This window comes from Melopsittacus undulatus, chromosome 8, assembly GCF_012275295.1.
Source record: "Melopsittacus undulatus isolate bMelUnd1 chromosome 8, bMelUnd1.mat.Z, whole genome shotgun sequence".
Taxonomy (NCBI): Eukaryota; Metazoa; Chordata; class Aves; order Psittaciformes; family Psittaculidae; genus Melopsittacus; species Melopsittacus undulatus.
Genome location: NC_047534.1, coordinates 31,462,509 through 31,488,682, shown reverse-complemented (window position 1 = coordinate 31,488,682; position 26,174 = coordinate 31,462,509). Strand labels below are relative to the sequence as shown.

The 26,174-nt window shown below is 45.0% G+C and overlaps 1 protein-coding gene across 3 annotated transcripts in view; it reads left to right on the top strand.

Moving 5' to 3' along the window:
- The first annotated feature begins 2,937 nt into the window (after positions 1-2,937).
- TMEFF2 (transmembrane protein with EGF like and two follistatin like domains 2) overlaps positions 2,938-26,174 on the top strand; it is a 128,317-nt gene continuing 105,080 nt past the window's right edge. For 2 of the 3 annotated variants that reach the window (XM_034065579.1, XM_031045865.2), the window contains exons 1-4: positions 2,938-3,198; positions 4,540-4,649; positions 10,526-10,655; positions 13,376-13,402. In XM_034065579.1, the coding sequence (XP_033921470.1) occupies positions 3,024-3,198; positions 4,540-4,649; positions 10,526-10,655; positions 13,376-13,402 (442 nt within the window). In that variant the 5' untranslated portion in view covers positions 2,938-3,023. The remainder of the gene's footprint in view (positions 3,199-4,539; positions 4,650-10,525; positions 10,656-13,375; positions 13,403-26,174) is intronic. The other variant, XM_034065578.1, reaches the window with a different exon arrangement.

Here is a 26,174-nt window from a genome sequence, read left to right as displayed (position 1 = left end):
TGGATACACTTGTGGTATCATCTGGAGCATGAGTTATAGTGACAGGAGAGACAGATCAGAGAGGGTCTGGCTGTGAGACTAGGAAAGATTGGCCTAACAGATTCATTCCCTGTATGGTCTGGTTAGACTGGGCCAAAAATAAGGAGTCCAGTGGTGCCTTTATGATCTGTAGCTATGTGGAGATAAAAGGGGTTTGGGGTGGAAGAAGGAAGGAGGTAAAGAACTAAACCAGAATGAGAATAGAAACTGTGGGCCATGGTAATTGTAACCAGGGGAAAATAGAGTAGTGAGACCACACAGAGGAACCAGGGAAGTGTGAAGAAGAAACAAGGGGGAAGAAAACGAAAGGAAAAGAGAGTAGGTCATTCCCCTGGTGAGGCTGTGTGACTGGTTCCTGGCCAGCCACAATGTGTTTTTACTTTTAAGCACCTTAGTGATCAGCCAAGCAAAGAGCTGAGTTTCACCAAGCAACAAATAATTAATATGAGAAAGAAAAAAAACAAGTTTGAAAGGGAAAGGGGAGAGGAAATAGAAAGAATGTGATAGTAAATGGCATAACTAGATGGCACGGAAAAGTGAATAAAGAGCTAAAGCAATATGAAAAAATTGATCTGGCACCAGGTGTTCAGCTAGCACATTCGTTGTAAGCCCACGGAAGATGAAGGATAAGATTTAGTGCAACCACTAGCAGGCAGTAAAAATTAGTCTTTCCTTTCTGCTAGGTACTGCTTAGGGCTTGATATGTCAATAGGAAACAGTAGGCATATGGATTTGTGTGGATCTTCATCAGAGTCTTAGCACATATTGGAATGTACAAACTGATAACCTTTAATTGTAGTGAAGGCTTCTGGACTACAGGTGGGTAGATGAGGTCAATACAGTTAGCAGCAAGGGGGGCAGAGCAGGGAGCAGGGCTAGCTGTCTGGGGCAGAAAGGAGGCAGCAGAAAACCTGTCCTACAGCTAATAGAAAAGCTAGATAGGAATTATACGAGCATAAAATATTCCTTGTCTTCCAAGTACAAAAGAACCTCCATGTGAAGGGACACTAAGCACTAGTACTGCTGTATGCCTTTGGGTAGTCCTCTCAAAGGGTGGTTGCATCAACTGTGCCAGGCAATATTTTTAAAGAGCGTCTCCTGAATCTCTAACTCGGGGGTCGAAGAGGAGGGCACACTTTCGGGAGGAGCACGTATCCAGCAGGGCCTCCTCACCGGCATCCCTAGGGCTCCAGACCCTCGGGGCAGCCGCTCCCATCGCTGCCACCCTCGGGGCTCACCCCTGCCAGCCCGGGGGCCGCTGCTGCTCTGCCGGAGCCCTCGGGCGTCCCGAGCTGCGCTAGCAGCAGGAGGTGGGGGAACAGAGGAGCGGCCGGCAGCGCCCCGTGCCCCGCGGTCCTGCCCGACGGGACGGGACGGGTCCGGCTGCCTCGGCCAGAGCGCGGGGCAGCCCACGTCTGCGGGCAGGGAGCGCCCATGGCTGGACAGCGCTTCCCTGCTGCTGTCTCGACCAATTGATCCTGTTTTCTCTTATTTCCCGGTCTAACGCGCCCTTGCCGCGACAGCCACTCCATCCCGCCGCCGGCGCTGCCGCGCGTTAGCTGCCGGGAGGGTGGTGAGCAGGTCCCGTTTACCTGGCCGGTGTATGCCCGGAGGCGAGCGGCCGCGGGGACGAGGCTGAGCAGCCCCCACCACTGCGGCGGGGCTGGGGAGTGCGGCTCTGAGCACCGGCAGGGAGGGGGTGTAGGGACACTGCTGCTGTATCCCGCCGCCCCGGAGGCGTGGGGGAGTCCCGGCAGGGCCCGCAGCCGCCTCCTAAAACTAAAGCCCGTAGAGGAGGAAAGGAGGAGGATCCGCGGCGGAGGGCGCTGCGGGGAGAGGCGGCTCCCGCAGCCCCGTGGCAAAGCGCCGGCTGGAGGCGGAGGGCGGCTGCGGCGGAGCTCCCGCGTTCTCCGAGCGTGCGCTGGGCGCTGGGGGCAGAGCAGCCCTCCGTGCTGCCGTGATGGTGCATTTTTCTTCCGGCTCCGTCGCGGGGATGCCGCAGCCCGCCAAGCCCTTGGCCGCTGCCTGCCGAGGCTGGCCAGGATATCCCTGTCTCTCTCATCCCTGCTTTCCCTGCTGTGCTCGTTCCTTCCCCTCATCACCTCGCCGGCCGTGTGCCCGCTCCAAACCCCGCAGTAGTGACTGTGTTTTATTTCCCCTAACGTCGCATCAGCGCGTGATTGAACACCGGCAGGGGGGTGCTCGGCCAGGCAACTTCCGTGGCGTCCGGGCGTGTGGTGTGACGGGGATAAGGGATCATGTATGTGCCTGCCTGCGCTCCCAGGTGAGCCTGCAGCCACCTGCGGCTCCGCGCCGGCCGGGAGACGATGCGCGCTCACGTATGGGCAGGCAGGGAGGAAGGAGAGGGCAGCGGCGCCCCGTCGGGTTTGCCCATAGTCCGGCAACCAGGGACTCGGCGTTGGGGTCGCCCGGGGCCTGTGGGTGGCAGGGTCCGGCTCGGTGGCTCGATCCCATCTCTCCTGCCCCGGCCCCGTCTCTCCTGCCCCGCCCGGCGGCAGCACGGCCCAACCCGGCCCGGCCCCGGGCGCTGCTGCGGGGAGCATCAGCCCCGCCCGCCGGGCCCCGCATCCCGCTCGGCCAATGGGGGCGGTGCGGCGGCGGCACGTGACGCGGCGGGCCGGGACCTGCTGCTTCCCCCGCGCAGAGGGATGCGGGCGGCAGAGCGGGGCAGGCGGCGGTGGCTGCTGCTGCGCGGCAGCGGCCCCTCCGCGCCCTCCCCCCGCTCCCCGCCGCCCGGCCCCTATGGCAGCCTTCCCCCGCCCCGCCGCCGCCCGCACCCCCGCGCCGCCCCGCCGGGCTCCGCCGCTCGCACCAGCGTCGCGCCCGCATTCAGCCGCCGCTCGCTGACCCGCTGCCGCCGGCTGGGGCCCCGGGATGCCCAGCGGCCCCGCCGCCCGTCCCTGCCGCCCGCCGCGCCGCCCGGGGGGCACGCCGCCGCAGCCGGAGAGTTGAGTTAGGAAGTCATGGTGCCCTGGGAGCCCTCCCCGCCCCGGCAGTGCGGCGGCTGGACGCTCTGCGAATGCTGCTGCTGGTTGCTGCTGCCCGCCGTGCTGCTCGTCCTCGCCCGCCCCGACAAGCTGGCGGCCTTCCCTACCTCCTTAAGCGACTGCCAGACGCCCACCGGCTGGAACTGCTCCGGTAAGCACCGGAGCATCCCGTGTCCGGTCCCTCCGAGGGTTCAAAGTTGCGCGGGAGAGCCCAGGGGAAACAACTTCAGAGGGCGATGCCCGTCCCGCGTAATACATGGCAATAGGGAAGGCAGAAAGTGCTGGATTCCGGGGCACGCCGCAGCCCCCGGGCACCTCGCTGCCTCCTGCTCCGCGGGGCCGGGTGCGGCAGCCGCGCCCTCCGCCGGTGCGCAGCGTCCGCGGCTTCCCTGGCCCGCCGAGGAGCAACTCCGCGCTTAAACCGGGCAACTCTGTGTGTGACTGCGGAGCGGGGGTGCGGGGAGACGGGCAGTGTGCGTGCATCCTGCGGGCGGCTGTTGCCGTGCGCACCGAATCGAGAACAAATCGGGGTAGGGACGCCGCGACACGGGGAATCCGGTGCCGGCTCCTTAGAGTCTGGCTGACCTTTATAACGAGTTTCCTATGTAGGTCAGCAGTCGGTCCTTCTCCAATACACAAAGTAGTTCTGACATGAGGCTGTAATAGCCTTTTGAGGGAAAGAGCGTTATCTGGGGTAATGTGAGCATCGCACATAACGAGTTAGGTTGGGGGGGAAATTTCCACTGTAAGCTCTTCACTTCAAACATGCAGCGAGATGGTTAAGAGTGCTCAGGTGTTTTCTAAAAAAAATCAATGGATTTAGATCTTAATGGGTTTGAAGTCTGATGTAGCTGTTTTGTTTAATACCTTGCGTGCTGTTGGAGTGGGAAGTCAGCTAGCGAAATCTGAAATTCATGCTTGTATTTGTGAACTGAATCTTCAGTCAGATCTGTTGGTTTTTCCTGGAGAAAATGAAGGCAGAGAGCTTGATTCATTCAGCAGCTCGTGGGGAACCTGGCACTTCTCCCTGTTAACTTAGAGGTGATCAGTCTTCATTGGGATCAGGCAGACCATCACGGGAAAACACACAGCCTGTTTGTCTTTATTACTGGGGGCTTTGTTGCATCATGGGCTGGAGAAATTCCAATTTGGACTTTTGTCCAACAGATCTGTGATTGGATTGGGATACATTGATGATATTTACAAGCCAGAGCCATGAAATAGTATAACTACTGGATGGCTTTTGAGGAAATCGAGTCTGTGAAATAGAGAAAAAAAGTGTACAAGGTAGTGAGGGGTAAGGACTAAGAGTGAGGGAGAAACAAGAGAAAAAGTGGAAAACTGGGGACAGGGAAGGACAAAAGAAAATCTGGACTCCATCATTTCATCAACAAGGTTATTGTGCTATGTGCATTAAAATGCAATCATCCTGTATTGTTCCCCTTGCTAGACCAAAGCTGACATCTATTTTTTTCTCCTCTTTACATTTGAGGTTACGATGATAGAGAAAATGATCTCTTTCTCTGCGACACCAATACCTGTAAATTTGATGGGGAGTGTTTAAGGATTGGAGACAGTGTGACTTGTGTCTGTCAGTTCAAGGTAAGAAGATTGATATTTTGCTCTCTAATTCACTAATGAGAATACAAATCAAGGATCTCCCTTTATAACCTATCACTTGGCAATTTATTTCTCTACATACAGAGAAGTTAGAGGGAAAACCTGGCAGCATGTATAAAAGCTGGCAGGAGAACCAACTGGTGTCAACAAGACATAAGTTTCTCATGGAAAATGCAGATGCTGTGGCTTTAAATGTCCCTCCGGGTCTGCAGTTTCAGGTTGTGCATTTCTGATTTTTCATTTCTGCCCTTTTAACAAGGATTTAGAGTCCTTTCTAAATTCATTTCTGATACAGATCATGGCTTATTGTATTCAGAGTTCTGATCTAGTTAAAGAAATGGATCTGTAATGTGCTTATGCAATATTTTCAGGAAGGGCTGCATAGTGACAATGCTTTTGCCTGTTTATCTGCCTAGCTGATCAGATTAAGGAGCAATCCCTCTGTTCCAAAATCATGAACTTCCTTTAGGTTTTATATAGTTTTAAGGGGGGGCTATTACTGGGTAGGAGGTGGGGTTTTTTCCTTCTATTCCTTCTCTCTTCCTCTTGCAGCTAAATCTAAATCTCAGGCATTCTTGAAGTCAGACGATTTCATTATGAAGGATTGCATTTAATATGTTTTAGCCAACTCACAAAACAGCTGTGCTTTACATAATGACCTGAATAAAACCTGAACAAATTAAAGGAGTTTAAGCATGTACGAGCACGTGTTGTATGTACGTTTATGCCCCTGTGGTTTCTTGCATTTTGATGTAGATTTGTGAAGTTGTGGAACTTGTAATGCTGATATAAATGTTTACAGTAGAACAGGCAAAATAGTGCACAGTTCAAGACTGTGCACATCTGTAATGATTAAGTTATTACTGAGCTTTGGTAGACTATTCACTTCGAAGTATGACAAGTATTGTTTATATTTCTAGAGTCAAACGTGTCTTTGGACAAAAAAAACATAAGCGATAAATTCTTTCATTTAAAACAAAGAAGGAATTTTCTATAATAAGAACAAGACTGTTGTTTGCTAAAGTGCTTTGTGTTTCCCATCTTGGGAGAAAATTCATATTGACTGTGGGTTTTTTAATTCCATTTCTAGTTTACATGTAATCAAAAATTCAATGTGAGAATGCTGTTTTGAGTATTTGCCTTGGCTCAGCACATGCAGTGATTTAAGAGTTTGTCTCTTTTCTCTTTCTAAGAAAAATCTGTAATGAAATGAAATGTCTATGCCTTGTCCCACTGCCTGGTGGTGAGCTAGGAGAGATGATGTGCCATGAGCACTGGGAACTTAGGGCAGCCGCAGAGTGTTTGGGTCTTGTGTTTGGTCCCAGTTTGGAGTTGCCATTTGTCATAAAACAAAGTTTTCCATCTGTCAAACTCATAACCTAGAAGGAACAAACTCAGATATTACTATCAGCAGGGAAGAAAGCACTGGGAGTGCTGTTTTCCCAAGGCAGAATGCTGGTCCCTGATGATTTAGGGTATTAAAATAATGAGTTGGGCAACTGCTGGCTTGATCACTAATAAATGGGTTGAAATCATCAGTAATCCTTGGTTCCAGTAACGTTTAGATCAGGCCCTGTAAGCATTTGGAGCTCTTTGTCTTGATTTGAGCCCCCTGTGGAGCCGCAGGACTGACTGTGACCTTGGAGGGCAAATTACCTGTGGCTGATCCTGTGCCAGCATTGCGAAGGGTGGTGCAGTGCCGGGGGCTTCTTTAGTCAAACACATCCGCTTTGATGCAGGCAGAGCTTGGGGGGATGTTAGCTTCTCTTGTAACATCAGTGGACAATGTGACAAGCAAAAAAGATACGCCACTAGAGTAGAAAATTAATTTCTCATGCGGTGTCTGAGGCCGGTCAAGTAAGGCAGAGCCAGCCAGGTAATTTATGTCATGAGTAATGGGGTCCCCCATCAGAATTCAGGTCCCCAGTTTTGGTTGCAGCTCTCTGGGGTGATAGTGTGCAAATCAATAGCAGACTCCTCATCACTTTAATTACTTTTTATGTTTTCTCCACAATTTGCCAAGGGCTTTAACTGCAGTTTGAGATAATAGACAAGGACGGAAAGCTAATTTTGCCCCCATATACTGTTGAAGAGTCCTGGGCTGGCCAGCCTGTGTCTTGAGGGGCTGGGGGAGGCAGAAGTGGGGAGCAGGTCTGCTACAATCTCAGTTTGGGTTTCTCGAAACCAGAACCACAGGTGCACCATGTCTATTGAAGTGGAGCTAAAATGAATCTATTTTTATTTGAAAAGCTGAATATGATCAGATTGCTCTGGAACACCTGAGTTAGGCTTCTATCCCTGGAGAGACAGCAGGCATGTAGTGAGAACGGGATTTATACTGGTTGGTTCTCTTGTTGTACTCTACTGCAAAATGATAGCTCATTCACTGACTTCTCACAATAAGACATGTATTTAGCTGTAAAATACCATATCCCACTCTGATTTGTAAATGCAGACCCATCGCCTGCTCAGGGCAAGCCCAGACCTTGGTGCCATCAAGGAGGGAGGGCATAGAACTGGTACTGGCTCCAGCACTGGGGGCTGAGTAGGGGAAAACCATCACTCCTTCCCTTCCTGCAAAGGGCAAACTCAATGGGTCCACCAGGAGGTGCAGAGCTGTGCCATGGAGACATGGCTTGCTAGGGTCTGTACCCCAGTCTGCCCAAAGCCATAATTCTGGCATTCTCTTCCCTCTTAGATTTCATGAACATGTCCAAAAATATGCCAGTGTATTTCCATCAGTCACGTATCTTTTCTCTTTAGTCACGAGGACTGTGGACGTTGACTGTTTTTTATGTGAAGGAGGAGTCCTGTTTTCATTTGTGTTGAATCCCTCACATGCCTCAGTGTTTGTGGAGTTGGAGCAGCACCTGGCCAACTTACAGCTTTATATTATCTTTCCAGAATATATTTTCATGTTACTTCATTCAAGACGTAGGTGGTGTTTAGGAGTAGTTAATTCAAGAGAGTAGGACACTTTTAACAGTGATACCAGGAAGAGAAGTTAAACAAGTTACCATTTTCTTCATAAAACAAACCTTATGCTTTCAGTGCCCAGTGCAGACCACAATGCTTACAAAGCTGCTTTGTCCCTCTTGACAGTGGGCATTCAAGGCTCTTAATGCTGAGAAAGGCAGCCTTTGACTGATACTTGTCTGAACTGGATACATCCATTTCCCTGCTGTACAGCTGTATTATTAAAATGTGTATGTAACGAGAGAGAAGTGGGCAGCATGGCACTATGCTGCTGGGTTTAGTGGGAGTTTGGGCCCGGATTTCCTTGGTTAGCTCTTGCGCAATGGTGAAGCATTCCCATATCTAGGGCTTGGACTATTAAGCCCTAAACCAATGCCAAAAATGCGTCAGGAGACTGAAGAAACTGACAGTCAACATCTAGTATTTTCCAGTACTAGCAAGAAGTAGTTTATGGTGAAGAGCTGGGAGTACCAGATTCAGTGTGGTCAAGTACAAGAGTCTGGTTCTAGTGGGTTAGGAATAATCCTGTTGACAAACATCATAACCTTCTCATCCATGATTGTTTTATGAGTAACTTCTAGTACAGTTTCCTGGTGGCTTTCAGAGCCATCCTAGCTCAAAGCCAAGACAGAATCAACATGGAAGATCTCACTTCTTTTTGTTTCTTGTGGCTCCTGCCTTTTCCATCCCAATGCTAGTTGTCCAAAGGCAGCAGTGATGGGAAGAGTGGGCAAAAGGTGAAGAAATACAGCTTAGACCAGCACAGTTTGAGGAAGAAAAGGCTGTGTCACTTGTACTCATCATGGAAGTACCCTCTACCTACACTGTCCGAAGCCAAGCTTGAATGTGGTGGGAGCCACAGGAGAGAGAGGAAAACTTCTATGGGGAGAGTTATTCCTGCCTGGAGCCCTGGTGTCTCTCAAAATATGTTTTAAAATTGCCAGTATTTGGAAGAAGTTCCCACCTGTCTCACAGCAGCTCTGTTACTTGTTTCTGTGGATCAGGATCACACTCGTGATGCTGTATGCTGTTAATGTAGGGCTGCCTGGCCTTTTAGATTTGCAGCTGAGTCAGTGTAAAAGATCATCTCTTTCTCTGGGCAAAACCAGCAGAGAGTTTGTCACTGTGTTTCTTCAGAACAGGATCCAACATTGTTTCTGAATGTATCGGAGCTTGTTGAGATACTTTGGGCCAAATTCTGCACAGATTGCTCTGGCAAAAAGTCCCATGGGTGAAAAGCAGATATGATGTCTAAAGCAAGCACAATCTGATCCTTCATGCTTTAAAAATCTGCATGATTGTCTTAATTGTCCTGGTTAAATATTCCATATCAGCCTCCAGCAATTGCTGTTGAGCTTCTGGATGGAGTTGGCATTTTCTGCTCAGATTGAGGACATAATGGTGAAAATAGCATAGTAACACTTTTTAATCAACTGTTTAAAATCTCTGCAAGGAGGAGCCCTTCCTTAGGAGTGGATTTCTACTGTTGTGGCTGCTGGTTCTTGTTCCAAGGAAAGAGAGTGCTGGGAGGGGTGGGCAGCAGCTTGGGGAGATTGAAGAAAATACAATGCATAAGGAAAATGTCATTTGATTTGGCCCAATCAAAATGTCACTCTGACCAACTATGAATAATTTCTTGGCAGCTGCTGCGTGTGGAGGCCTGCAATTAATGCAATCTATGCAGTTGTTTGTGTTAATCACTTCGGTAGTCATTCACTTTGAAGCCTATTTGATGTTATCCCTGGAACTTCAGTTCTGCATTTCGCGTTGTGCCTGATGAGCACACCTCAGACACTTTGTGGCACTATGTAGCTAAAGACAAAGTATGATTTCTTTTTAATTTTTATTTGGATTTAAGCAGAGGTGAGCATTTGTAAATAATAATTGTGTTCATCCCATTTGTTATAATTAAACAATGAGGCATACCAGGAGTGTGGTAATCATGAGATAATCATATCCCTGGTATAATTACCATGTACAGGGTACATCCAAGTATTTCTAAGCCTCGGAGTGTGATTATCTTATGATAACTGCACCCGGTAGGTTGCCAAATTTTCAGTGTAAAATTGAGTTATTTGTATTAAAATGAACAAGAGAGGGCAAAGCTCTCTGCCAGTGGTGAAGGGAACAAAGCACAGGTAGTTTGCAGAGTTGGGCAGGAGTTTGAGCTGAAGTAGGGGTGCATGGTGTAACTTCTGTCTTGGCTCACTGCAGTGCTGTCGGTCCTCCCTGCTGGCCACCATGGGGAGAGCTTGGACCTTCCTGGAGCATCCCAGATGCAGCTTGCTGAATCTCCCTGCAGAAAGAGGGATGGGTTTTGATCATAGGTGTCTCAGATCATTTCAGCCTGTCCAATCAGTTCTAATTATAGCTAAGTACTTAAATAGTTAGACATACACAGGCGGACACAGTTCTGTGTATGCAGGTGGCTGTCTCTGTAGCAGTGAGAGTGTGTGTGTGCTGAAGAAGGGGAAAAGCAAGCCTCTTCATTACAGTTTGTCTGTAGCCATGCAATGGAGACACGTGAGCTGCTATTGCAGATGCAAGGAGCCGTGTGCCTTGCCTATACTGCTTCCCAGGGGAATGCCCCCACCACGTTCTGCAGGGAGAGACCTCTCAGGGTGGCAGTTACTGATCACTTTTGTTCAGCTTATCTTTCCCATAACCTGTTCAAGTCTGGTTTATGGTCCTCTTCCTTTTGTCTTTTTAAAAATCCCCCCTCTCTCTTCCTGGTAGCTGTAAAGGTAAAGAGGAGGGTCAGCGTGTCCCTGTCTGTTTTCCCAAGCTATCAGTACCAGAAGGGGGCAAGGGGGTAGCTAGATGGATGCTGAGCCACCCGGCTTGTGTGACTAACGCTGCTTCTCTCTGTCCGTTCCCCTCAGTGTAACAATGACTATGTGCCCGTGTGTGGCTCCAACGGTGACACCTACCAGAATGAATGCTACTTGAAACAGGCTGCCTGCAAGCAGCAGAGCGAAATACTCCTGGTGTCTGAAGGATCATGTGCGACTGGTACGTATAGTGGGGTCCAAGCTGCCTGCTGACCTTGCCATGCCCCTGCATAAAATAACCTGTGGGTGGCCAAAGCCATTTGGATCCCGGCTTTGAATTCATTACAGGTTAATACTTTACACTTATAGGCATGAGAAATTGCTTCCATCCTTCCCTTTCAAGTTAGTATATGCTCACTATGATGTTGACGCTGTTTTGAATAGTGCAGCACAGAAGTTGTTTCTTCTTAATATGCATCTTGTGCTCCTGATCATTCTGTGTGCTGCGTATACTCCTCAGCTGTTACAGCAAGTAACTGGAAGCAGATTAAACGAGCAGATGTCTGATAAATGGGCATCTGGATTACCACAAACCTTTCTATAATCTGGAGAGATGGAACTGGAGCATTATTGCCTGCGATCCAGTTTCTTAGGTCTTTTCTTACGCATGTAGGGCCAGGATCCCAGATGGTATCATTCAATAGACCACAGGTTATCGTGAGCCTTACTAGTCTAAACCAGCTGAAGACTTGGCCCAAAACACACTTAATGAACAAGTCTATGCAACAGTTGGGATTTTTTTCCTGGACTTGTTGGAAGAATTCATTAAAGAATGTGTATGAAAACTGGTATTTGAGACATCTTTTCTTGACTCTGAGCTTTGTGAGGTATTTGTATTTCAGCTTTTATGAAACAGCTAGAAAGGTGAATGAGCAAAATCAGTCAGGAAAACTGAGTTGCTTATGTGCAGGGGTTCTTGATGTTTTTCTTTTGTACTCAGTGTTTGTTAGAGGTGGGCAGTGAAGTTAACTTGAAAAGAGCAGGAGGAGTAAGTCTTTGTTCTTGAGAGAGTTCTTTAAACTTAAAGCAGAATTTTTTTCCTGGCTGAGGATGGAGGAGGCAATAAAAAGTGCGTTAGACAAACTTTTTGCAGTGCCATAACTTGTGTTTCATACACTTGAGAGAAAAACAACTTCTTTGCCTGGAAATGTTGTTCTCTGAAGCTGTTACCTGACAATTTTCAAGAGGAAAAAAAACCACATGCTGCATTTTAATTTTTTGGGGTTTTTTTGTTTTGTTTTTGTCTATAAATTGATATTAAACAGAGCTCAGGCTGACAAAGCCTATTGTAGCGTAGGATTTGTTCAACACAGCGAATTGTCTCAGCACAGCAACTCATCTTTTTTGGTTCAAACTTTTTGATTAAAGGGATAATGTAACATCGTTTGTTAACCTTGCTTGCCTACTGGCAATGGCCAGGTTGGAAGCATTCTCTCTGAAACACATGGTGGATTTCAGAAACAGAGACCTGGGCTGCTGGGAAGTGTGGCAGTGAGCAGCCCTCCTGGCCATCACTGGCAAGGATCTGGGCATCAAAGGATAGAGGCATAAAGAGAGACATGGGTTCCTTTTCCTCCAAAGAGCCAGAGAATATGATAATTCCTTGTGGGAGACAGGTGACAGAAGGTGTTAATTTCTTTCTCTGTGCTGGGGAGACCTGGCACATGTGGAAAAGCAGTTTCCCAGAGCCATGAGCCTCTGTAATGTAATGAAGACACCTTTCCTCTTTCTTCAGTAGATGATTTGGGAGGGAGAATCAGGACAGATCAGGAAAATGTAGGAGATGGTCACTAGGTAAACATCATCATTTTTTGTTCTCTTTCCCAGACCCCTTTTTCACCCGTCCTATGCAGTATTGCTGTGTAAGTCTACCACTTTAAGCTGTTCTTGTGACAAGTTTCTGCCACTTTAAGCTATTCTTGTGACAAGTTTATTTAAATAAGGGTTTTCCTTTTTTCTTTGACTTTGAGCAATGATGGCATGTGCAAGCCAGTTTAGATTCACCACTCCTTGCTGTCAGTATATTTGATCTAATGACTCATAGAGTAATTGATCTCAAAGCACCCTTTCCAAACTCTTTCTGTTAATCTTGACACTGATAAATGGGTAACCCCTTCACTATGGGGGAGGATGGGATGACAACCTCCCTCCTTTCCCCGCAAAAGAATCTCCTCTTATGGTTTATTTTTGGTAACCCTACATGTGTGTCCACTCCATGCTGTGCCTTGCTTAGAGAATTTTGTAACGAAGCTCCGGGGTTGGCAGTTTTGTGACGTTGCACTTTCTAAATCTGTGACTCTCGTCATTCCAGCCAACAAACCATCGAGCAGGGGAAAAAATAAAGCACTTAATTGTGAAACTCAGCAACAGCCTCGAGAAAAAAGTGGCATTTCAGTCATTTATCTAAAGACTTTGAATAATAACAATTTCAGTGGTTTATTCCAACTAGATCTGATGAGATGTCACTGTTTTGGAAAGATAATGACATTAATTTCCAATTGGTCTGGCCTCGGACAGATAGGTTTAAGAATTCTCTTTGGTGAGGGCTTAGCAGTGGCGAAGTCAGGTAACTTTGCACAACTGTTGGGAGCAAAGGTTTATCAGTCTCAGTGCAACAAAATGAGGCAGAGGCTTATGAGGATGTTTCAGCACTCCAGGACTTATTTTAGTCTGATATAGAAACTTTACAGAAAAAGAGTTGAGACATGAGAAAGATGGCTTGAGTGAAGTACACTCAGATTAGATCTCTGTAGTTTACCCAGGGATGACATCAAATATAACATACACTGTAATACACTTATACTGAATATAATACACTTATACTGAATATACTTAGGCTTTGCATGCTTACAGGACATACTGTAGCATGTGAATATGGATTTCTTTCTGTTCTTTTCTCAGATGCCGGCTCAGGATCAGGGGATGGAGGTAAGAGCTATCTTTTAGTATCTCTGTGCTTATGTGCACGCACATTGTCTTTCACAACTTCAGATTTTAAGTGGATGTGCTTTGCACTTTGTTACACTGCATATTGTCTTTTGCTTAGCTTTTTCACTGAAATAGAGTGATGGTTTGCATTTTAGTCAAGCTAGAACTTAATAATGACATCCTGTTTTCTAGGGAAATTCAGAAAGCTGTGTTACTTATAATAGGACTTCGAATTATTCATAGGTTGTGCTAGGAGCTCTATCTCCATCTACTGTTACAGCTGCACTCATTTGGTTTATGTTTAGAGTACTATTTCTTTTGTTTTTAGAACATGAGCCAAACCCTTGGCTCCTCCTCACTGGAGGATTCAAGCCAAATATTTTGTGGTAACACAGAGCATTCTTTCAAAGATTTGAGGACATGTCACAGCGAAAAAATAATGTGGTTTTATATGAATAGTAGCAGCAAAAAATTAAAGTGGAAATAGTACAAATCCTTTACTGCTTACCTTAAAATGTAGGCAAACTTGCATTTGAGTTGGGCATTGTCTTTCTCTTTATTTCCTCAGTGCAGTCATTTATGCTTGTTTAACACTGGTTCGAGGGTTGGTGACTGATCCTTCATGGAAGTATAACTGCTGTAGTGCTCTGCTTTGCGGCAGGGAATGTGACTTTTGGAGATACTTGCATGGTAGGGCTGGTGGGTCAGGGCTAGTTTGTGTGGCTATGGAAAGTTGTCCTTAGCAGTTAGACTTATTTCTGCCGAAGCCTCCTGAATAAGATCTAGGAGCCCCATGGCAAGGGGAAGGGGCAAGATCAGCATGAGGCTGACATGCTGCTGGTCTCTGGCTGCGGCAGCCATCAGGAGCTGAGCCAACTTTTGGCATAAGAGACAAGCAGCAGGTCTGGGCTCTTACCCAGTTTTATGGCTGGTCCTGGCTGGAATCAGGTTTTTCAAGTACAGTCCCGTTATTTGGCAAAATATCACCTAGTCCTCATGTAGCTTTGGTAATCAGCATATTAGAGAGTGCAATGTGTGGGTAAAGTATTATTTTTACCTGTGAAGTAGTCAACAACACAAGTGTGAGGCAGTAGCAGGGGACTTAACTTTCTAATATTGGACTTGTGCTGCTTCCTGGACACTGGACACTTAAATGTGCTTTAAGCTTGGCTCTCCCCCAAAATCACAACCTAAAATGCTGCTATTAATTTTCAGGAGTTTTGTCCAGCTATTCCTATTTTACTTTAATGTCCTTTCAAATTGTCTTTTTAAACTGTTGCACCAAAGAAGTTTCTTATTCTGTGCTTAATGGAAGTCTACAATTTAATTTGTATTTATGATACATTTGTCACACATATGATCAATCAGCTTTCAAATGTAGTTGTGCAAAATTCATCATGTGTGTACTAAGAAAAATAGATAAAATTTAGTTCGTTTTATAACGGGGGAAGTGGGGAAACAAACTTGGCCACTTTCAAAAAGTAATGAATTCCACTCCTTTTAGATAAAATTATAGGAATTTAAACGCATGATTTCCAAACAATTTTAAAAGCTACGATTGACCAAAGGTGAGCATGACAGGACCTTGGGGACTGACTGGGCAGATAGTAAGGAAGCAGATTTGTGAAGGAAACAGAACCAAGTTGGTGCATGTGTTTAATGGTCTACAAAGCTGCCTTGTATTATTCAAGATTTAGTAGGCAGCTATGGCTCTTCTTAAAGTACAAAAGTGTATTTATGTGCCCTAAGAAGCTAAATCCAGTGAAGTAAATGCTGTCACTACATCACTCTTTACTAGACACAGTCTTGTTGTAAAAGCTGTAATAAATTTTTGATGTCATCACCGTAAGTCTTGTAAAATCCACTCCAACAGTCATGAGTGGGATGTTTTACTGTGAGAAGCCTGAGGTCTTGGGCAATCTTGTGTGTGTTTGCTGGTTTTATGTAAGTTTTCCTTTCCAAGGGTTCTTCAGTCTTGGTTAACAAACTGTTAACAAATGCATAATCTCTTTTGGTTGACCATGAGGACCCTTCCAGCTGTCCATACCTCTACCTGAATCACAGAATGGGACTGTGATAGATGCTGTAGGTATCAGAGGTGCTACATACACCTGCAATGAGGAACCTGAGATATATCAGACAGTGGGAATCCTTAGGAACAGCCATTCTCTTGTTGTTGCTGTTGGAGTGCCAGCAGGATGCAGGGTAGAACAACACTTTGGCATTCCTGTGTGCTCTGTGGTGCGTCTATGCGTGTTGTGGTTTTCAGAGCTGGCAGACTTTCTGGCAAGGTTAAGGTTTGTACAACTGTGATGGTCTGTCTATGGGAGGTTCCTTGCAGCCCTTGGGGACTGCTGTGGGCCATGGGCAGGTTGAGAAATGCCTTCTGGGCATGGATTTAGGAGGCTCTGGTTAAAAAGACAGAGTGGATTGACTTCTTGAAGGTGCCTGTAAGGGCTGATCCTCCAGTCTCAATTGCTGAGGAGTGTCCTCAGCAGCAGGAATCTCTGACTCTCAGCACTTATAGGTCCAAAAGGATGTTGATTCTTGCTGGAGCCCCTCCATGTTATTCTCATGGTTTCCTTTAGTGGTGTTGTGTGTTACTCACAAGCTTTGAGAAAAGGGAAGCACCTCTTCAGCAGAATTGCATCTCATGGTTGGATTTCTTTGGTCTGATAAGGTACACATCTAATAGGATGTGAACTAGTAACTGTGAACTAGTAAAGAACATTGTCTTTTTCCAGCTCTTCGAACATGGCAAATTTCTTGCTTTGAGGTGTTTTCCCGCATCACTAACACCTCTCCAGCTCTCAGTACTGCTTTTCTCTCAATGGATCTCTTGTCTTATGGAACTGTAGTTGGTTAAGAGTTCAGAAGCGATTGGGTAGCGGTTGGTGCAATGGACAGACGTACACAAACACACCGTGTGGTCACACAAGCCTTGTCTTCTGAGGAAACTGGACAAAGGAGGAACAAGGAACAATAAAGCCAGAGGCTGTGTTTTCCCTGCCACACTTCCTTTCTGCATGTTCCTATCTGGGTTTGCAGAGAAACCTCAATTTATTATTTAGGATTTAGGGTTTTCTGCTTTCCTGTCAGGGATGCTGGGATCAGAAAGGTCCCAGCTTCTTAGCACTTTAATGTCTTGAGGGCTTTCCAGAGGTGAATTAATCCATTTTTATGCAGCAGTAGCGTACAAAAGTCCCCTTATTTGTAAAGTGATGGGGGAATCTTAATCTCATTTGATTACTGAGCCTTCAGCATGCACTTTTGGGGATATCTAGTAAATGGGTAAGAACAGTAGGTGTTCAAGTTTCTTACTGCAGAAAACATTTTTCCCTGTAAATGAAGGCTGAAAATGCAGAATCAAGAGCTGTTTCTGTGTTTTGATTGCAGAAGCTGAGCGTATGGTGTGGAATTATTTAAAAGCCCATATCCCAGAAAGATACTAATCAATGGCAGAAAGAATGAATGTGAAAGCGTTTATACAGAGAGTAATTTAAAGACATTCCATTCATTTTCATCTATGCTGTTCTCTAGACAACTGGGTTTTTTTAGAACCCAGTGATTCATGTTTTGGTCTTGAGCAGCTTTATAATGAATTCTTGCTCGTTTCCTAGCTTCCTTCAAACAGCGACAAACTCAAGATGCAGTATTTCATTACAGCTCTTACTGTGTTAAGAACACCTCTCCTTGGTGTCTTTTTTACATTGAACACTTCTTTCCCCTCTCTGCATTATCTGTATTCTTTATTCTTAGCTCTGTTGATTAGCTTGCATTCATACTCCAATGGATTTACTGTGGGTGACTATCACACTAGGTGTTTCTGCCATCCCTAGCAAGGCAGTGTGTAAGCACCTATGTTGAATCAGCTTCAGAGCCTTATACAATTTCCATTCAAGTCCTAGTGGCTTCAGTGGGAATTGTATGAGGCCCCTGGGTACACAGATCTTATCCTGGTTTGATTTTTTTACATTAATTCTTCTTGATCTAGACTAAAGCAGAATGAAAAAAACAAGTCATAATTCATCAATATCATCATCAGCATCTATTTTACGGTAACATCTAGAGGCACGAATTATAAGATTAGTAGTCCAGTGTGGTGCACCCTGGTACTGTGAGGCACTTCTTTGACAGTGAGGGGGAGAATAGAATCTGTGAAGCGGCACCTGGATATACATACTGGGCAAAAGCTGTAAGCTGTATCACACTTCAATGGCTGATCTGGGAATAACACGTGCTGCTCTTAGAGCCAGAGCAGTGCTGAGTCTTTTAAACCACACTGATTGTCAGCAGACCCTTATGTAATCCAGAAAGTATCAGAGATTATATTGCTCTTAAAGTTATTACTAATATGTTAAGCAAACCTGGTAATCAACAACCTTGCAAGCCAACTTCTTTCCTTCCTCTGTCTCTTTTGTTTCATGTGTGTATTTTAAGAATGAGAATGTCTTGTTTGTTTGTTCATTCTTTCCATTTATCCCTTCAGTCTTATCCAGAAAAATTGAAGGCCTGCAGCTCTTTTAGGTGCCAACATGTAGACTTAATGATAGATTTGGATTTCTGATCTGCCTTTCCTGTTGGCTTAGAAGATATGTGAGTAAACACATACATACTGTAAATCTGTATGGAGCAGAAGTCATCTTGAAACACTAACTCAGAGGAAACGGAGGAAAAAATTTAACACTTTAAAGTCTAAATTATTTTTGAAGGCAAACTGTAATGGTGCTAGTGTATCTTTTTTTCTTTAATCAACAGGTTAATGGCTACTTTGACCCAATTGTATTTGTGCTTGTCACCATGCTGGTTTCATATGACTAACTTGAATTCAGCAGCTTTGCTGCTTTTCCACTGATTTCCTTTTCTGCTTTATTGCAAGGTTGATTGATGGGCAGGGCTATGCAGAACATAAAGAGTATTGCTATAAACACTATCCTAGCAATAACACTAGAGCCAAAATACACAGTAAAACCTGGAGTGTATACCAGTTTGAGTGAAGCAGTGTATAAAATGCAGTGGTGATAAATGCATACACTTATTCCCAGTATATAAGAAAATACTGGGAGTGTTCTAGTTTAACCTCTTGAAAGAAAGGGAATCCATTCTGTATGGGTATAACTGGTGATACAGGCTTCTCATGTGAATTTAGAATATCTGCTGACCCCATGTACTATCATCAACTGCAATAAGGCAATAGGAAATCTTCTTCTACTCTGATTTAATTTTAGAGGTATAATTTAAAAGCAGCATCAGAAGGCACAAAATCAACTATAAGCAACATGCAGTGACTGGGTAAATACCTCTGGAGGTAATGTTTAAATCTTGAATGACTAACCTGGCTGTGGATGGTCAAATATATGTCTCCTCTGTTAAACAGGTTTTTACCTTGTTAACCTCAGCATGGCACTGAGCCCAACCCAATAAGCTCTTTGAAAGGCTGGGCTTATTAGCTCAAGCTCTTCATGGTCATAACCTGATTGAATGACTTCTGGTTCAGGGCTGGTGTGCTTCTGACCTATATAAGAGTTAGGTCAGGAAAAGTCTCTTTGTGGCCTTAAAAAAATTAAGAAAAGATGAAGTTCCTATGTTATTGTTGACTAGACGAGAAGCACTTGGGCATTTGCAAGTGCTGAACTTTTAGGCCCCTGCCATGGGCATTTTGTGCAGGTTTTGCTAAAACTAGGAAGGCATGGGAATGACAGGAATACCAACTTTTGGTTCCTCTCAGGCTCTTGAGCTAAGTACTGAGCTGATCAACCCTGCCTGACTGAGAAGTTCCAGCAAATCCCCACAGCTCTTGTGAGCTTGAAGCTCTCCAGGGTTATATATAAATTACTAGTCTTGGAAATACTGGTTTTGGATTTGGTTGCCTGGTTTCTGCCCATGTTTTGCTTGCTGCTTCTGCTGCTTCTGAAGTTTGAATGCAAAAATCCAATGAAAAATGATGCATTTTATCCCTGTGCTTGCTTTGTTATTAATATCCAAAGTCTCTGCTCTGCTGTGTTTGTGGTGTGAATGCACAGGTTCTATCACACAGACTATCAACAGTGAGAAATACCAGGGGAAAGAGTTAACCCATAGTGAATGACTTGTGGCCCATTTTCAGCCATTCATGCAAAACTGAAGAAAATGAATAGAAAATGCCATAAAGATTCACAGACTTCTGTAGGCGAGAAGTAGGAATGACATCTATTCATACCCTCTTTCCTAAATTATGTTTTTTAGCACTTCTTTTAAGTAGTTCAGAACTACACAAGGAGACCATGTGTGAAAGATGGTCTGCTTACACCAAAAAATACTGAGAAGGCCCTGGTTTTGCTTTAAAAATCAAAGTTGTCTGTCTACATCAAAATGGAGCAAAAGAATCCAAAATATGCTGTCTAATCATGTTCAATTTGTAAATCCACAGATAAACAAGTCACCAAACCAGTGAACAAATCCGATGATACTCCAGCAAACAGATTAAAAAGGGGCATTGGACCACAAATACTCATTTATCGGTCTGTTGTTGTAAACACAGGAAGAGAGAGATGCAACGGACTAGATTTGTCTGCTACATCTCTGTAAACCTGGATTAATTTTCCCTGTGACAACTGTGGAGTCACTGGAGATTAGCAGTGATGACAATGAGAGATGAATCTAGCCCACTCTTTCCCTTTCCTATGTAGGGAGTTCTTTCACAGAGAAGAAAAACGCTTTCAAAAGGCTCTGCCACGCTCTCGACAAACACCTTACTCCATGGGGTAAGAGCATATGCTCAGTCACATGCTCAATTTTTATCACATGCTTAAGTGCCATTGACTCTAACATTTTCTCTGAATGTGTATGTCTTGCACAAGAGGGGCCTGAGGCAGCCTTGGAGTGACCAGAACTTCTTCAGATCCTTTTGCATCCCTTGGTTATATATGCTGTGGTTTTGTGATTGAAGAAGCTGATTCACTATGTGCTTCTTTGAACTGGTTTTGGCGTAACATAGGATTTTGTTTGATGCTCTCATGAGATCTTAAAAAGAACAAATGGGATGAAAACTGCCAAGTCTCTCTCAAGGTTCCTGTATTCACTTTTCTTTAACTCTTACATTTCAGACCTCAGCTGCATCTGACAAATTTAATGTATTCTGCATTGGATGTTTAAATTCCCTTTTGTCCATGAGGCTTTCTTTCAGGGACTGGGAAATAAAACCAGAAATTTTGCCTGCTGTCTTTGACATCAGTGGGAGTTTATATGCAGGAAGGGTACAACTGATTTCCAGACACGTAACAAAGTGGAGATTGCCACCTTCTTTCTGTAAATGGCCGTATAGGATGAGTTTAATGAGTGTGGTGCATGACTGAGAATCCAGAAGGACAGGGAATTGCTTGAAAGAGTCCAGCGCAGAGCCACAGAGATGATTAAGGGAGTGGAACATCTCCCTTATGAGGAGAGGCTGAGGGAGCTGGGTCTCCTTAGCTTGGAGAAGAGGAGACTGAGGGGTGACCTCATCAGTGTTTACAAATATGTAAAGGGTGGGTGTCAGGATGATGGAGCTAGGGTTTTTTCAGTGATATCCAGTGGTAGGACAAGGGGCAATGGGTGTAAACTGGAGCATAGGAGGTTCCACGTTAACATCAGGAAGAACTTCTTTACTGTGAGAGTGACAGAGCACTGGAACAGGTTGCCCAGGAGGGTTGTGGAGTCTCCTACGTTGGAGATATTCAAGGCCCGCCTGGACAAGTTCCTGTGTGATGTACTCTAGGTTACCCTGCTCTTGCAGGGGGGTTGGACTAGATGATCGAGGTCCCTTCCAACCCTTGGGATTCTGTGATTCTGTGATTCCAGAACAATTCATACTTAAATCCAGGCATCTTAAAATTTTATGTTACAGCACTACCAGTTTTTAAGACATTGCCAAAGGTCTTTCAGCCCAGATTTTTTGCGTAGTGTTACAGAGGATGCTCAGGTTATCATTCAAAGCAAACAAAATTATTTTAGTCCTTGTTACTCAAGACAATATTTGAATAAAAACCCAAATGTTTGACAACTGGAAGAACTCCAAATTGCATTTTGAAAATATCCTGACTTAGGGAAGAAGAGGTCAAAATTCTTCCGTGGTATTTCACATGACTTTTTTAAGACCTTGGGCTTCTTGATCTCCTTCGCTGTAACTGCATGGGAGTCGGATAATGATGGTGCCTGTTTAAACCTGTTAAAATGGGAGCTACTGAAGCAGAACCAGTTTTACCTCAGTGGTCCCAAATATTCTGTAGTCTTTAAAGAGGGACAGTTAAGGGACTTTAATGTTGCTTTTCAATAAGTTTGAGAACACAGGAAGGCTCTAAAGGTTTTAGAGAGTGTAGTAGTAAAAAGGGTAGGGAAAAAAAAATCCAGATATTTATAGGCCTGTCAATCTGACATTGATTGAATCAGGACATGTAGACCTGAACCTCCTTAATAAAGAAATATATGAGAACTAATGCTGAGCAATATGGACTGATGTAATAGATTTTGTCTACTAATTGAAATGTAATTTATGAAGCTACATGTTTGCTTGGTAAAGACAACAATATTGATGTAGTGTATGTGGATGTCAGCGACGTATTTTTCATGGCCCTATATGACACTATGATTAAGAAACAAAAAACATGCAATATGAATGTGTTACACAATTAGTGGAGTAAAAACTGCCTTTCTCAGTGTAATTATAAGTGGATTTACCATCATTAGGTGGACAGCACAGGGATCAGCCTGGTGCTATTTATTTGTTTATTTGTTTCACCAGTGACCTAGGTGAGTACATGCTTCCTTCATTGATCAAGTTCTCAGCAGACGTAACTGGGGAAATAAGAAACAGTTCACTGACACAACCCAGTCTGATTTACTAGGTACATTGGTGTAAAAGCAGGTACTCTGATGTGGCCAAAACATAAAGCCACAAACATAGAACAAAGATGTAAAACCAGGGGAGTGAGATGGGGAAATGTCCCTGGGAACAGTGATGCTACAAAGAAAGCTGGAGTCTTGGTGGTTACTGGGCTCATTGCAAGAGTCCTCTGCAAACACAACGAGCCAAAGGGCCACCTGGTGTATTTAAGAAGCAGACTCTTGAGCGTGGGTAAGGATGTCAAAACCCCTCCATCTTTACTGGATATGGTACCTACAGCTCCAGAGGTACTAAGAAGCAAGATAAAAGGCTTGCACAGCCAAGGGCAGTGGCAGGCAAGCAAACTGCTGTGAAAGTTTTACTGCTCTTATCTTTTTCAAGGGAAAAGAAAGGGGTGTGTAGGTCATGGTCAGTAAATCATAGAATCATAGATTAGTTAGGGTTGGAAAGGACCTTAATATCAACCAGTTCCAACCCCCCTGCCATAGGCAGGGACACCTCACACTAAACCATGTCACCCAAGGCTCTGTCCAACCTGGCCTTGAACACCGCCAGGGATGAAGCATTCACAGCTTCCCTGGACAACCCATTCCAGTGCCTCACCAACCTCACAGTAAAGAACTTCCTCCTTATATCCAATCTAAATTTCCCCTGTTTAAGTTTGAACCCATTACCCCTTGTCCTGTCACTACAGTCCCTAATGAATAGTCCCTCCCCAGCATCCCTATAGGCCCCCTTCAGATACTGGAAGCTGCTATGAGGTCTCCATGAAGGTCTCCTTTTCCCCAGGCTGAACAGCCCCAACTTTCTCAGCCTGTCTTCGTATGGGAGGTGCTCCAGTCCCCTGATCATCCTCGTGGCCCTCCTCTGGACTTGTTCCAACAGTTCCATGTCCTTTTTATGTTGAGGGCACCAGAACTGTACATGATACTGTGTACACCAAGTGAGTCCCAGTACAGGACATCCCCAAGTGAGGTCCCAGTACAGGAAACACAAATGAGCAAAAGGGCTCTTTGTGCTGACAGAGGTCTAATGAGATAGATGCCAGGCTGGCAGTTAAAGCTACACAAACTCAGAGTAAAATTTAGGTGCATGTCTGTAAACAAAGACAATAGCATGTAGAAGTCTGGCAGTGGATAACTTCAGCTGCTTCTGGTCTCATCTGAATCATATCAGGCCCCTTTGGGCTTCTCTCTGTCCAGCAGTGCATTGCAACTCAGTGTAATTACTGGTCTACCCTGAGCTGGTGCTTGGAGGGAGTCTTAGGGAGGATGACCAGCTATCTGTTGAGGGTCCTTTTCTTTCCCGTTCTTGTGTTGTAAGGAGGTGAAAGCAGAGGGGAGGATGGTACCCAAAGAGCTTTGAAGTTGGAACCCCTACTGATCATGATTAAATACAATTTGATTTTTTAATCTGTTATTATGAAGGCCCTCCAGGCCCTCCCCACCTTCAATGTGTGTGATGGATTTGGAAGGTGAGAAGAAAGTACCAGAGTAGGCTGTAATTGGTTTGACTCATACATGTTGTCCACTAAGTTCAGACAGAGAGGCATCTTCATCTTTGTTATAATAGAGCCTTGATAAACAAATAACTTACTCTTTTGTACAGTGCCTGAGATTTTCATCAAAAGAGGAGGGAGCCGGTTGTATGAATCACAAGGCCAGTACAGCCCAAGTCTGAGCTGTAATTCATTTAGACAAATGTTGAAGTGAATTGATGGATTCAGGTTTGTTTCGATTAGTGGCCTTTTGAAAAATGAGTTGTCCTGTGTGTACAATTTTTCAATCTGTTTGCATCTAATTAGCTGTTCAGATTGGCTAAAATTAAGCGATGTCACTTGTAATGCATTCAGAGGTGAAGATATGATAAAATAGACTCTTTATAATCTCTTCAGTAAGTGGCTTGGAGCACTGATGCAGTGTGAACTGAGAGTGTGTGGAAGATCAATCTGTAACATGGAATCGAATATAATCAAGCTGCAATCTCACAAATGTAATGAATAGTGTATAGCAACTCTCTTGTACTGATTCAAAGGGGGAGCAAGTTTTTCAGTCATCCTTTCCCACGATCCCTTTTTAGTAGATTCGCTTGGCTGTCTGGGGCATGGTGTTGGGATGGCTATTCCTGCATGCTGGCATCTTTACCTGTTTCGCTATTGATTCCTGCACGCTAGATATCCCTCCCTGGAGACAAGTCATTTGAACAGCTTGAAATCTAAAAACTGACTGCTGCAATGTCAGGTTTCTAATTCTGCAGCTCAGCTGACAGCTCTGGAAAGTCCCTATCAAAGGCAGAAAATGCAACAGCCTTTATTCTGCCAGCATACAGCCCCAATTCTGTTTTACTGCTCCAAAGCCTACAGGCTTTCGCGTGTTTCTGACCGAAAATTCTGCTATTAATATGTAAGCTTCTCAGCAATTAAGCTGTGCTTATTGCTGCATCAGTGCTTTTTGACCGTGACCAGCAAGCAGTACATCAGCAACAGCAATTTAGTTCTCTTGCTTAGTCATGGATACACGTCTAAGGAGATTTTGGCACAGGTTTTCTTAAATATTTTCAAAAGTTTTTGTTAGTCATTTCATTCTTCGTTGGCTCTCAAGCCTTTTGCTAGCTACATGCAGAGCAATCCCCTGCGCTTGTGTAACAATCCCTAACACGGGATTTGAGTATTTGCTGAAGTGAGCTTTCCCATGGTGATTATAAGGTGCTGTCACCTGGCTCCCGTCTCCAGCTCCCTGCTGCATGGCATGGCAGTGCTGTTCCCTCTCAGCTGGCCTTTTGGCCCCAAAGCCTGGGGTGTCATGGAGTATGGGAAGGTTCCCCTGTTCTGTTTGTGTAAGGAGCTTTAGTAAGGCTGTTGCCTCCCTCCTTGGTGTCTCATTTCTCTTCCTATGACCTGAAGTACCAGGATCGTGCTGGAAATGAAAGTTAAGCTCAGTGGCCAATGATTCTGGGGGAAGGATCCTGCCTTTCACTGGGGTGGCACAGAAGCAGCAGAAGGGGACTTTTAAAAGCCAGCACTATGATTTCCATGTGAAGACTTTACAGACAGCACTGGAGAGGCTCAGCAGGCAGCTTGGTAACAGGGCAGCTAGTGTTGGAGATGGCCTGGCCAAGATGTCCATGTGCAGGAATCAGGCTGGGAGCTTCCACCTGGACAACAGCAGTGAAAAGGCCAGTTAAAACCCACCCTGGAACCTTTGTCATCACAAGCCCTTCTGACCCAGCTCCCTCAGGTACTGCCCATCTCTGCTTTCTGACCCCTTACTGTTCCCAAAAGGAGCTGGGGGCACTGAGTGAGTTATGAGGTCAAACTGAGATCTCAGATGCCAGGGCTGTGCCAAGGACAACTCCATCCTTCTTGTTGGAGTTCTTTCTTCTTTCCTCCTGGGCTCTCTCTCCTCCTGCCCCAGTGGTGATGACTGTCCCTTTGCTACTGAAGATGAGGGTGGCAAATGCCTAAGCATTACCTATAGGCAGCAGCAATAATAGTGGGTTGTTGGGTTTCGGGGACTTGGGGGAGGAAGGTGTGTTTGTTTCTTTTTGGTTTGTTTGTTCTTCTGTTTTTCCAGAAGAGATCATTTCCCATGAAGAGGAACTCTTCTAACCAGCAGAGTAAATCTGTATCTGAATCCATTAGTGTTACATATAGATTCAGATGTGGAAGCCACAGCATGCTCCAACTCCTCTGTTGTAAAGTACTCTTTTCTGGATGTCTTCAGCTGAATGACATGCGCCTGAAATTTCCTTATATTGTTCAGGAGGATTTTCTTGGATTCTTTTTTTAAATCTGAGAACAATACCATGAGCCCTTTTTGAATTGACAATAGTATGTATGAAGTGAAAGGTTTTAGTTTTAAGGTATTTATTGTACTTGAAAATGGCAGTTTTAACAGTTTTGAGCTATTCCTG